Here is a 12916-nt window from a genome sequence, read left to right as displayed (position 1 = left end):
CCTGGCCCCTGGGAGTGTTGGCAGCTCAGCCTGCTCCATTCCCAGACCAGCCAGAAGTTCACCAAGAGCGCAGGGCTCACCCATGAGGCACCCTGCAGCTCCTCGCCTGAGCTGCTTTTGGCTGGCAGCCAGGGAGGAGGAGTCCCTGGCAGAAGGACGGACGGCTCCGGGCCCCCTGACTGAGCCCCCAGACACGGAGGGCTACAGGAACAGCGTGAAGGGCCAGCTGGCTCGGCTCCTGTCCGAAGCTGGCCCTGCTTTGGCCCACTCAGCGAGTTTGAGATTTGGCCTGGTGTCTTTGCTCTTCTAGGAAAGAATGATGCTCATAGCTGACATTTATTGAAATGCTTCTGAGCACCACCTGATGTTTAAAATGCTCTGATGGGGCTGGCAAAGCAGGTATTGTTATCTACGTTTTATGCACGAAAAAAGTTGTGTGCAGAGGGAGTAAGGAGCAACCCAAGGTCACGTTGCTGGGTAGTAAGACAGCAGGGGGGGCCAGTGGTAAGACAGCGGCGGGGGGCCAGTGGTAAGACAACAGGGGGGCCAGTGGTAAGACAGCAGTGGGGGCCAGTGGTAAGATAACAGGGGGGGCCAGTGGTAAGACAGCGGTGGGGGGCCAGTGGTAAGACAGCGGTGGGGGGCCAGTGGTAAGACAGCGGGCTGGGGGCCAGTAGTGAGACAACAGCGGGGGCCAGTAGTAAGACAACAGGGGCGGGCCAGTGGCTCATGACTGTAATCCCAGTACTTTGAGACACTAAGGCTGGAGGATCCCTTGAGCCCAGAAGTTTGAGACCAGCCTGAGCAACATAGTGAGACCCTGTCTTTACAAAAAATAAAACAATTAGCCAGGCATGGTGGCGCGTGCCTGTAGTCCCAGCTACTCTGGAGGCTGAAGTATGACAAGTATGACAAGTACGAAGGCTGCAGTGAGCTTTCATCACACTGCTGCCCTCCAGTCCGGGTGACAGAGCAAGACCCTGTCTCTAAGGGACAGGGTCTGTAAAAAAAGAAAAAGAGTAAGGGGCAGAACACAGCTCTCCTGACTTCCAGGTGCATTCAGAGAGACCAGCCACTATCCAGGAGGCCGGAGCCTCAGCCCCAGGAAGAAAGAAAAGGCATAGCTGTGGGTCTGGCTCAGGCTAGGGAAGGTGTCACACCCATTTCCCAAGCTCCCGCATTTCTCAAGAAGATTCCCTCCAGCTTCCCTGGATTGGGGATGGCGTGGGCCCGGATTCCTTGACCCCTTCACCTGCCAAGCTAGAGATGGCTCTGACCTTAACCCAGGATAGCTGTTAGACTGAGACCTGGGGGAGCCACGCTCCCTTGGCTTCCAGTAAGTCTTTTCCTGTCTGGGGCCCAAAAGTTAGACCAGCACCTCCTCCCCACAGATCCCAGGGAGATTTGATTTCTTTGGACTGGGAGGTGGGGGGAAGCCAGCCACCTGCCTCGGTCTGTCTCAGAACCCAGCCTGCATCCCTTTCTCCTTCCTTTTCCTTTCCTCCCCAGCTCGGCCCCTCTGAAGGGAGGCAGCAGGCCCAAGGCCTTCTGCAAGGATTTCTGTTCACTGCAGGCACGGCTGATCTCTGGAAAGACTGAGTGCTCTATAGAGCATCCCTGCTAGTGATTGACTCATACTGAGGAGTTAGGATATAATGTTTTGCTCTTTCTGAGGTATTTGTCTTTTAAAAGTGAATAGTGGCTGGGCATCGTGGCTCATGCCTATAATTCCAACACTTTGGGAGCTTGAGGCGGGTGGATCACTTGAGGTCCGGAGTTTGAGACCAGCCTGGCAAACATGGTGAAACGCCATCTCTACAAAAAATACAAAAATTAGCCAAGTGTGGTTGCGTGCACTTGTGGTTCCAGCTACTCAGGAGGCTGAGGCAGGAGAATTGCTTGAATCTAGGAGGCAGAGGTTGCAGTGAGCCGAGATTGCACCACTGTACTCCAGCCTGAACGACAGAGATGCTGTCTCAAAAAATAAATAAATACATAAAATAAAAATAAAATAAAAGTGAATAGTCATTTATACTCATGACTCCTCCAGGCATCAGTGACAAGCATGTATATATATGATCATTGTGGGATTTCTGGTAATTTCTTTCTACCTCCCAAACCAAGAATTCCCAGGAATTGGAAGAGGGGAGAGGAGTGAAGTTATTCTGTCAATTCTCAGGACTCTATGGGTTAAAAACAATTGTGTTGAAGTCTTAATCCTTTTTTTTTTTCTTTTTGAGACAGGGTCTCCCTCTGTTGCCTAGGCTGGAGTGTAGTGGTGTGATCAAAGCTCATTGCAACTTCAAACTCCTAGGCTCAAGGGGTCCGTCAACCACAGCCTCCCCAGCAGCTGGGACCGCAGGCACACGCTACCATGCCAAGCTAATTTTAAATTTTTGGAAAGATGGGCCAGTAGTAAGACAAAGCAAGTAGTAAGCAAGACAGAGGTCTTGCTTTGTTACCCAGGCTGGTTTCAAACTCCTGGGCTCTAGGGATCCTCTCACCTCGGCCTCCCAAAGTGCTGGGATTACAGGTGTGAGCCATGGCTCTCAGAGCCACTGCGCCCAGCCTAAAACAGTTCTTTTTAAAGAGTGGAAGAGGGTGGGCTAAGAAATCACTGCCCTAGGGTAGACTTAGACCCTCTTATTGGCTGGCTCACTGCTGGGAGAGCGTCCATAGAGAGCTGAGTTCTAGAAACAGACTGCTGCCAACTACCTTAACTAGCCCCGTGGCCTTGGGACAAGCACTTATCAGGGTTTTGGGGTTTTGTTCATGAGTGAAATTAAGCCAGTTGGTCTATGAGAAGATCTCTCTGGAACCCCCAAATCCCAAGGTTCTTTCTGATTGCTACCTTTGTCATTGTACCCTGTCATACTTTTGTCATTGTATCCAATTCCCTGGATGAATCATTTTAAGGGCTAGAGTCCAGCCAGGGACAAGCTGTCCCAGTGGGATTAGCCTTGACCTTAGGAGCATGGCCAGGAAGCCAAAGAAGCCTTCCAAGAATGGCTGCCTCAGCCCCTGCACTCTGGTCGCCCATGTTGGGAGAAGAGGGAAAGGCTGAGAGAATGGCAGAAGAAGACCTCAGGGTTCCTGGGAGAATGCAGACAAGCTTTCCTCCAGCCAGAATTTCTCTTCTCGGGTCCTTATGGGCGACAGCCTTCTGCAAAGTTGTCCTAAGACTTCATCTAAGAAGTGGAAGAGGCCGGGTGCAGTGGCTCATGCCTGTAATCCCAGCACTTTGGGAGGCCGAGGTGGGTGGATCACCTGAGGTCAAGAGTTTGAGACCAGCCTGGCCAACGTGGTGAAACCCCGTCTCTACTAAAAATACAAAAATTAGCCAGGAGTGGTGGCAGGCACCTGTAATCCCAGCTACTTGGGAGGCTGAGGCAGGAGAATCCCTTGAACCCAGGAGGCAGAGGTTGCAGTGAGCCAAGATCGCACCACTGTCTCCACCCTGGGCGACAGAGTGAGACTTTGTCTAAAAAAACAAAAAAAGTGGAAGAGCAAGGGGTCCTGAGCAGTGAATGTTTACCCAGTAGGATAAAGTCAAGGAAAAACAGGACACCAGAAGAGGCTGCTGGCCCACGTTTGCCCAGTCCACGAGTGTTCAGGGACAAGATCTAGAACAAGGAAGGGGGCAGGCTGCCTGCTCTGCGGCGTGAACTCTGTTTTCTGAATTGCTCCCTGCTGCACTTGAGATACAGCCAATGAGAGCCAAAGCGTGGGGCGGGGGGGCGGATGGGGGCAAGACATGGGGCTCATGTGTATGCTATGGCTGGTGCTCCTCACTCTCTGGGACAGATGAACCAGGCAGAGATTTGGAGAGTGAGTCCTGCCCCCCCTGGGGATTTTATTACTAATGAATCATTTGCATAACTGTGTATGAGTAATGGTCAGAGGTATTTTACTTACGCATGCCTTTGGAGTTGCTAGCTCTAGTTCAAATGGATGAGAAGTCATGTGGAAGAATAACCTTGGCAGGTACTTGTTAGAAACATGTGCTAAGGAGACTTGGACGGGCTGGAATAGAATCAACATTTGATTCCACGAAGGCACTGAATACATTCAACACCCAGAGGTGGGCTCAAAACAGGTCCTGACCTCTATTCTCTCCATCTCTAGTTTCAACTTCAAGACAGAGCTTCCTGGCCCTTGCTACTGAGGATGGCTAGTGCAGAGGGTCTGAATGCTGGTGTTCTGTAGAATCCTCTTGTGAAACACACAGATACACATTGACCCAGCCCCAGAAGCTGGGTATCTGGGCTTGAACAGCTCAGCAGGTCATGGTCACTCCCAGGGAGCTTTGCTCCGTCTCTTGGCCTGAGTTCCAGCCCATCCCTGGAATGACTTGTGAGGCAGACGACTTGACTTCCGTGTGTTTGTTTCCTCGTTTCAAGAGAGGTTAACAACCCTTGCTTTTTCTGCCTCAGAGGGATGCTAGGAGCATCAGAGAAGAATAAGCACAGGAAACTACCTTGGAAAGATGGAGTCCTACGTGAGGGCAGGAGATGACCCAGCTCAGAGCCTGGCGTGTGTGGACTGGCAAAGTGAAACTATGCTGTAAGGGTGGCTCACACCTGTAATCCCAGCACTTTGGGAGGCTGAGGTGGGAGGATCGCTTGAGGCCAGGAGTTCGAGACCAGCCTGGGGAACATAGCGAGCCCTCATCTCTACAAAAATGAAAAAAATCAGCTGGATGTGGTGGCACACGCATGGAGTTCCAGCTATTTGGGGGAGCTGAGGTGGGAGGATCCCTTGAGCCCAGGAGGTGGAGGCTGCAGTGAGCTGTCATTGTGCCATTGAATCCCAGCCTGGGCGACAGCAAGACCTGTCTCAAAAAAAAAAAGAAAAGAAAAAAAGGAAAAAAAAAGATGCTGTAAGCAGGATGTCTTGGGATGTTGGAGAAAATAATGGATAGGAGGCTCGAGGCAGATACAAATATTTTGAAGGAAGAAGCGAGGGGAGTAAAGGAGCAGGGCTTGCCAGTCTCCCTCCAACCTTTCTCTGTAGACAGTGGGGCGGACAAATTCAAGGAGAGCAGGAAGTACAAAGTGGGTGGCTGTCTCTGCTGTTTGATCTTTTCTCACCCCATGAGTCACTTCTGTGGAACCCTAGCACTTCATGGGACATGGTTTGTGAACTCCGTGGGGGCAAAAAGAACTCCAGACTAAGGGTCATATATTTGGACTCTGTCCCACCCCTGCCCCGATCTTGGGCAAGTCTCTGAAGGTATCTGGCCAGAGCTTCCTCCTTTACAGTTGGACTCACAAGGGCCCTTGGCAACTCCACAGTCCTCTGAGTCCATGTAAAAGTGCTTTGGAAAGAGACGGGGCTGAAGAAAAAAAATCAGGGCGTTTGATTGGTGGTGGAGAGAGGAGAGAGGGACTGAGCTTGGGCCTGCCCTGAGGCCGTGGGGCTGGTGGGAACTGCTGGAAAGCTGGCCCCCTGAGAAAGGCTGGTGGCGGAGGGGCTGGTGGGAGAAGCAGGATTGTTGTGTGTTGTGCTTGGCCTGGGTGTGAGTGGGGCTGGGGCCTTCCCATGGTCTCTGGGCAGAGTTGGGGCCTGCTATTCCTGTGCCCTGACGTCAGTCCCGGGCCTGGCCTGGCTGGAGCCGGGGCGGCCACCCTGGCAGCAGCACATACTTCATGTCCCGGGATAGACCAAGACTCATCTTACTGGGGATTCACCTCTCCAGGGTGTCCTGGGTCCTCTGCGGCCTCCCTGCTCCAGGGCCAATAGGGTGCTTCGGCAAGAAGCAAGGGAGGCGGGAAAGACAGCGGCCTTGATTTCCCAGGGTTGAAGTGAGATGTCATGGGGTGGAAGTGAGTGTAATCGGAGGCTCCCACACCTCTGTCTGCGCCTCCAAGAGGAGAACTGGGTCCAATGGCACAGCTGCTTCCCAGGGACTGAGCTTTGGGGCCCAATGGGACAGCTTGTTTCATTGAGAGACTTTCTGTTGGAGCAGTTATTTTTAGCCTGGGAGAAAGGTCACAGTGTAAGAAGGCATTATCCTCAGTCCTTTTTACTGCAAATTGTTTAGCAGAAGTTCAGGGGAAGCTTGGCCCTAAGTTGTAAAAACCAGGGAAGAGCTTGACTATAAATGTGCATACACATATGCACACGCCTTGCTTCCTGCCCAGGGCCCAGGAGTGGAAACACACAGCAGTGTGAAAGTCATGGTCATGGTGAACCACCAACGTTTGGAATCTTCATCCCCCTTGGGACTGTGTGGCCCTCTCACCTTTACCAGGGAAAAGGGCTTTTGAGACTGTCAGAAATGTTATAGGACATCAGACCTAGAGTTCATTCAACTCAGTATCATTATCACCACTATCATTGTCATCATCATTGTCATCATCACCCTCACCATCATCACCATCGTCGTCATTGTCGTCATCACCATCATCATCATCACCACCATTATTGCCATCATCATCGTCATCACGAGCCTCATCATCAGCACAGTCATCACCATCATCATCACCATCATCATCGTCATCACGAGCCTCATCATCAGCACAGTCATCACCATCATCATCACCATCATCATCGTCGTCACGATCCTCATCATCAGCATGGTCATCACCATCACCATCATCACCATCATCATCATCACGATCCTCATCATCAGCACGGTCATCACCATCATCATCACCATCATCATCGTCATCACGATCCTCATCATCAGCACGGTCATCACCATCACCATCATCACCATCATCATCATCACGATCCTCATCATCAGCACAGTCATCACCATCATCATCACCATCATCATCGTCGTCACGATCCTCATCATCAGCACGGTCATCACCATCACCATCATCACCATCATCATCAGCACGATCTTCATCATCAGCACGGTCATCACCATCATCATCATCACGATCATCATCACGATCCTCATCAACACGGGCATCCCCATCATCATTGAAGGGCAACAGGAGCCCATGGAAAGGGCTGGATTCCCAGAGGAGAAGCCTTAACTACTGCTGTTCCAAAGGCAAACGCCAGGCCCTAGGAGACCCACCCCAACATGGGAGCCCACAATGGGGATCCTTAGTGGGGTGGGCCTGCGAGTAGGGAGGGCCTGGGAGCAGAAGTCTGGGGGTCAAGATTATTTGATTTGGTAGTTGCAGTGGTTTGCAACTTTGTGTGTTACCTAAGAACTTTTTTTTTTTAAAATCGTGATGCTGGTGCTATACCCTGGATTATTTAAATCAAAACTGCAGAGAAAGGGAAGTATGGGACCAAGAAGCAAGTGATTTCAATATGCAGCCAATGCTGAGAGTCGCTGGCTGAGGGGCAGTTTGTGAGGTAGTGTAGCCCAGCACTTCTCAGACCGTAATGTGCACAAGAATCACCTGGCCATTTTGTTAAAATGCAGATTCTGATTCAATGGGTCCAGGCTGGGGCTTAAAAGTCTGCGTCTCTAACAGGCTCCGGGGGGATACTGTGGCTCTGAAGTCACATGGTCCAAGCCAGTTATTAGCTGTGTGACATTCAACAAGGGCCTCAATGTCTCTGATTCCAGTCTTCTCATCTGTAAAAATAGGGATATGAGGCTGGGTGTGGTGGCTCACGCCTGTAATCCCAGCACTTTGAGAGGCTGAGGTGGGTGGATCCCTTGAGATCAAGAGTTCAAGACCAGCCTGGCCAACATGGTGAAACCCTGTCTCTACTAAAAATACAAAAATTAACTTGGCATGCGCCTGTAATTCCAGCTACTCGGAAGGCTGAGGCAGGAGAATCACTTGAACCCGGGAGGTGGAGATTACAGTGAACCGAGATCGCGTTCACTGCCCTCCAGCCTAGGTGACAGAGTGAGACCTTGTCTCAAAAAAAAAAAAAAAAAAAAAAAAAAAAGATATGAGTAATACTCATTTTACCAAAACAAGTAAGATTAAGAAAATTCAGTATGATGAAGATACTGCTTTATATATAAAGTGCTTAAGCATTGCCTGGCAGGCTGTATCTCAGATATGTACATACAGATGTATATCATATACATTATACGTACCCTGCTGCTCAGAGGACAGTCAGTCTCCTCTGATTAAACCAAGTTCCCACCATAGATTTTTCTGCAGGGCTGGAAGGCGGAGAGATAGAGATGTAGGTGAAGGAGTCAGGACTTACAGGTATGTAGGTAGTGATGAAAGGAGATTAAAATGAGCAACACTCAGCTCCCTGTCCTGTTCCCCACTAAGGGACCAGGAATTCTTTTTGGCACCCCAATCTAACCGCGGACCTCTTCCAGCACTTTCTGTGAGTCAGGCAGGGTCCCAGGCCCTGGGAACACAGAATTAAATTGGATTCCTGCAAATCAGGAGCCAGGACCAGTACGGAGCATGAGCCTGGAGAGAAGGCGCATACAGGCAGGAGCTGAGATACCAGCAGGAAGGGGTCCGCTGTGCCCCGCTAAGCACAGCATGGCATGGAAGCCTGGACAGGGACTGGGCAGTTCTGGGTTCCGGTCACCAATTAGCTACCTAGTGGTGACGATCTGGGCAGGGCAAAGATCTCTGGACTTTCACTAATTCAGCTCTAAAATCTTTCTGATAGTCGTAAAGAAGGTTAAATGGCCATGCATATGAAAGTGCTGGGGGAAAAGTTGCATATTTCAATCCACGGGGCTCCTCTATAATAAAAGGCACCAAGCTTCACATCTTTCTGAGTTCGACAGCAGGCTGGCTGTCTATGGGAACTAATGAGAAAATATTTGCTCCTGATCTCTGGATGCCGCCCCAGCTTTTGGGGAACAAGGGTGGACACCCTGAGGGAGAAGGGGTACCCCAAGAAGTGGCTGTTCTTTGTGGGAGGGAGAGATGGGAGGAGCAAGTGGTGGCCTGGGAGAGGGGGGTTGTCTGCATCCAGCAGATTGGTGGGGTGCTCTTCCTCGGAGAGGGGCCTTGAGAGTCAAGGGAGAACAGAGGCTGCCTCAGCTGCTCCAAGGCAGGACGCCTGTGGTCCCCTCATCTCCATGAGCCTGCAATGTCCCCCATAAACAGACCCTAGCCTGGAGGCAGGGGGCAGAGGGGTGGTCCTAATGGGCCCCATTTTCTTTTTTTTTTTTGAGATGGAGTCTCACTCTGTCGCCCAGCCTGGAGTGCAGTGGCGCGATCTCGGCTCACTGCAACCTCCACCTCCCGGTTCAAGTCATTCTCCAGCCTCAGCCTCCTGAGTAGCTGGGATTACAGGTGTGTGTCACCACACCCAACTAATTTTTCGTATTTTTAGTAGAGATGGGGTTTCACCATGTTGGCCAGGCTGGTCTCAAACTCCCAACCTCAGATGATCTGCCTGTCTCAACCTCCCAAAGTGCTGGGATTACAGGCATGAGCCACCACACTTAGCTTTTTCTGACCCCATTTTCCAAACATGTTAAACTTGATCCTTGACAGAAGTCTCTGGCACAGACGAGGCCCCTACTCTTCTCTCTTCTTGGGCCCTCTGCTCTGTGGGTTAAGCTGCAGTCCCTTACAAGGGGATCCCCTTGGAAGGGATTGGCCAGAGCCTTCGGGAAGCCAGGCCCGGCCTGCTTTGGATATCTCCTCCTCAGGCCATGTACCCTCTAATCTGAAGTAGGGAGGCCAGCAAATGCCTGCCCTTACTGGGACAGGGTTAGATGTGTGACTTAATAAGGTTGAGAGCCACAAGTAATCCCCTAAGCACTGTGCCATGTAACCTAAGATTATCCGGCCTGCAAACACCTGTTTTCACTCCTTCGCTGAGAGCAGTATTAAAAGCCTGCTGGTTAATGACGGTAGGAACCGCCATGAGGTGGGATGCACAAGCATTTGTCCCTTCTTGGAAGCATCTCCAAGGCTGAGCCCGGCTGCACATGCCCATGAGCAAGGTTGAGGGACTGGAAGGGCTCGCCCAAGTTTCCCTCCATATACAGTCATCAGGACCAATCCAGGAAGCTTGAAGGTCAGGGCTAGGGTCGCTGGGGGTTCTCGGGTTAGCACAGCTGCTCACTTTGTTAGCGATGGATGGCGGGTCAGTCCTTTAACTCCCTGATCCACAGTTTCCACATCTTGGGAGGGAGGCAGAATAGCACCTATTCTGCTCGCTACGCACGATGTAGTAGTCCTGAAGACCCAGGTTGGTAGGCCTAACACTGCACACCAGGCCAACACCACATCCCGGAAGACGGGAGCTAGGTTGATGTAGACTCTTTTGAGAAAACAGCCGGTGCCAACCCTGTGAAACTGACCAATCATGTTCTAATCATTTAGAACTGCAAGTCTCCGCGTCGGGTGGCACAGAAGATGTTGGCAATTTGTTGGAGAATCATTTCTCTGCTGGAGACGCAAGTCTAGAGGAGAAAGAAAGGGCGCTTTATGCAGACACAGCCCCTCAAGACAAGAAACTGCTCCTTGACTACCCAGATGGCAGGGAGGCTGAGAGCCCCGAGAAGACCCCCGCGTCTGCCGCCGACCCGGGCCCCGATCCTGAAGCCAGCCTCTCCAATGCCTCAGCCACAGAGTCACCTCCACCTGGGGAAAGGGACGGCAGGGACGCTGCGGGGCCTGGGGAGGAAAAGAATGGCCCACCAGTGGCAAGCGCCCTCCCTCCAGGAGGGGCCAAGGGGCCTGTGGAAGAGGAGTGGCCGAAGCCCAGTTCTGGAGAGGGACTAGGAAAGGAGGAGACTGGGCTTGGGCTCCCCACGGAGGGAACTGCCAGTGGAGAGGCAGGAGGACAGGCTGGGGGCCATGAACTCCCCGAGGAAGTCCAGGAGGTCCCAGGGGACAGCCCGGTGCAGAAAGCAGTGGCAGGGACAGCAGAGCCAAAGGCAGAGGGGGCCTCTCCTCACTCAGAGGGTGATGGGGTCCACCCACTGAACGCAGAGGCTGAGGGCAGCCCTGGGCCTGGCGAGGAGCCTGCAGTGCCAGAGGTAGCCCCTGACGTCGCGGCTGTTGGGGGAGAGTCGGAGCCGGATATTGACACAGAAGCCAGTGAGGGCACCAAAGACCACGGGGAGCCCAGCCCAGCTGCAGAGGCCAGTGCAGAGCCTGGGGGCGCCCAGAGCATCAAGGCAGGGGACACTGAGGAGAGCCAGGCCCCAGAGATGACCGAGGAGGACGCAGATGAAGCCTCCTCTGAAGAGGAAAGTGGCGATGGAAGTGGAAGCGAGGAAGAAGGAGGAGCTCCCTCCGAAGAGGAGTCCGAAGAGGACAGCGGTGATGGGGTTAGCTCAGAAGAAGCAGAGGGCACCTCCGAGGAGGCCACGGAGCCCCAGGAGGCTGGGGAGCCCCAGGAAGCCAGGGAGCCCCAGGAAGGCGGGGATCTCCAGGAAGCCGAGGAGCCCCAGGAAGGCGGGGATCCCCAGGAAGCCGAGGAGCCCCAGGAAGGCGGGGATCCCCAGGAAGCCAAGGAACCCCAGGAGGCTGGGGAGCCCCAGGAAGCCAGGGAGCCCCAGGAAGGCGGGGAGCCCCAGGAAGCCGAGGAGCCCCAGGAAGGTGAAGAGCTTCAGGAAGCCACAGGAACCACAAGTCACAGTGACAGAGGGGCCCAGCCTGGCCCGGAGGAATTAAATACAGAGTCCACGGGCAGTGAGACCCTGGACGTGAAGGCAGAGGAGCCCGAGGAGGGACATCAGGGGAGGGAGAGTCCCATCATTGCTGCCCAGGGTAGGAATTAATTCCCTAACAGCAACCCTGTCCCTTGGACAGCTGCATTCTCCCTGGAAGTCTTGTGTGTAGGGGACAGGCAGGGACAGAAGGTGGCAGAGGGTGGCAGGCCCTTTTCAGGGTCCCAGCCCGGGGAGGTGCCTTCAGGCTGTGCATTGGCCGCTGGCCTCCAGTTTGGAGGGGCCAGTGAGAGGGGTCAGAGGGGCCCTGGTACTTCCGAGTCAGGGGCCCCAGAACCTCCCCTTAGGGTCCCTGATGCGCCGTAGCCCATGCCAGTGCCTCACCCTAAAGGAGCAGCGAGCTAATGGAATGATCGGTGCCCCGTGGCCGGCAGGTGGAGGGATGTGCAGGGAGTGGATGGGGGTGGGTTGGGAACTTCCCTGGTGATTCCCTTAGTGGGCTAGGGCTGGGGTCTCCCCTTTAAGACTAGGCTGTAGGAAGCATTGCAGAACCAGGACTGAGGGGTCAGGATCATGAGATGAGAACTCAGGCTGTGACCGCTGTTGTCTCTCAAATGCCCACCTAAAGCAGCCAGAGCTGCCCTCAAAGGGCTGGGGGCCAGGAGCAGAGGGGGAAGGGCCGGGCTGAAGCTCTCAGGCAGTGTGAGAATTGCAGCCAATACGAGGGTCGGTCAGGCACCTTCATGGCTGCATCTGCTTAGTGCATGGACTTAGACCAGAAGTGGGGGCTTTCAGGGTAGAGATCGAGATCAAGTCCTCACTCTCCAAGACAGCTTCCCCACAGGCTTTGTTGCAGAATTAATTTACATACTTTTTTTTTTTTTTTGAGACAGGGTCTTGCTCTGTCACCCAGGCTGGGGTGCAGTTGTGCAATCATAGCTCACTGCAGCTTCTAACTCCTGAGATCAAGTGCTCAAGTGATCCTCCCACCTCAGCCTCCTGAGTAGCTGGGACTACAGGCATGCACTATCACGCTTGGCTAATTTTTGTATTTTTTTTTTTGAGTCTCACTCTGTCGCCTAGGCTGGATGGAGGGCAGTGGCGCGATCTCGGCTCACTGCAAGCTCCACCTCCCGGGTTCACGCCATTCTCCTGCCTCAGCCTCCCGAGTAGCTGGGACTACAGGCGCCTGCCACCATGCCTGGCTAATTTTTTTGTATTTTTAATAGAGACGGGGTTTCACTGTGTTAGCCAGGATGGTCTCAATCTCCTGACCTCGTGATCTGCCCACCTTGGCCTCCCAAAGCGCTGGGATTACAGCTGTGAGCCACCGTGTCCACTGTGCCCGGCCTAATTTTTGTATATTTTGTAGAGATGGGG

General features: G+C 53.1%; 1 protein-coding gene across 5 annotated transcripts in view; it reads left to right on the top strand.

The window, feature by feature from the left end:
- The window catches only part of SRL (sarcalumenin), a 67275-nt gene that overhangs the window by 36445 nt on the left and 17914 nt on the right, over positions 1–12916 (top strand). The window contains exon 2 of one of the 5 annotated variants that reach the window (XM_024233013.3): positions 10242–11636. Coding sequence (XP_024088781.2) covers positions 10242–11636 — 1395 coding nt within the window. 5 annotated transcript variants of the gene reach the window in all.

Source organism: Pongo abelii, chromosome 18 (assembly GCF_028885655.2).
Source record: "Pongo abelii isolate AG06213 chromosome 18, NHGRI_mPonAbe1-v2.0_pri, whole genome shotgun sequence".
Lineage (NCBI taxonomy): Eukaryota > Metazoa > Chordata > Mammalia > Primates > Hominidae > Pongo > Pongo abelii.
This window is presented reverse-complemented; position numbering and strand designations above follow the sequence as displayed.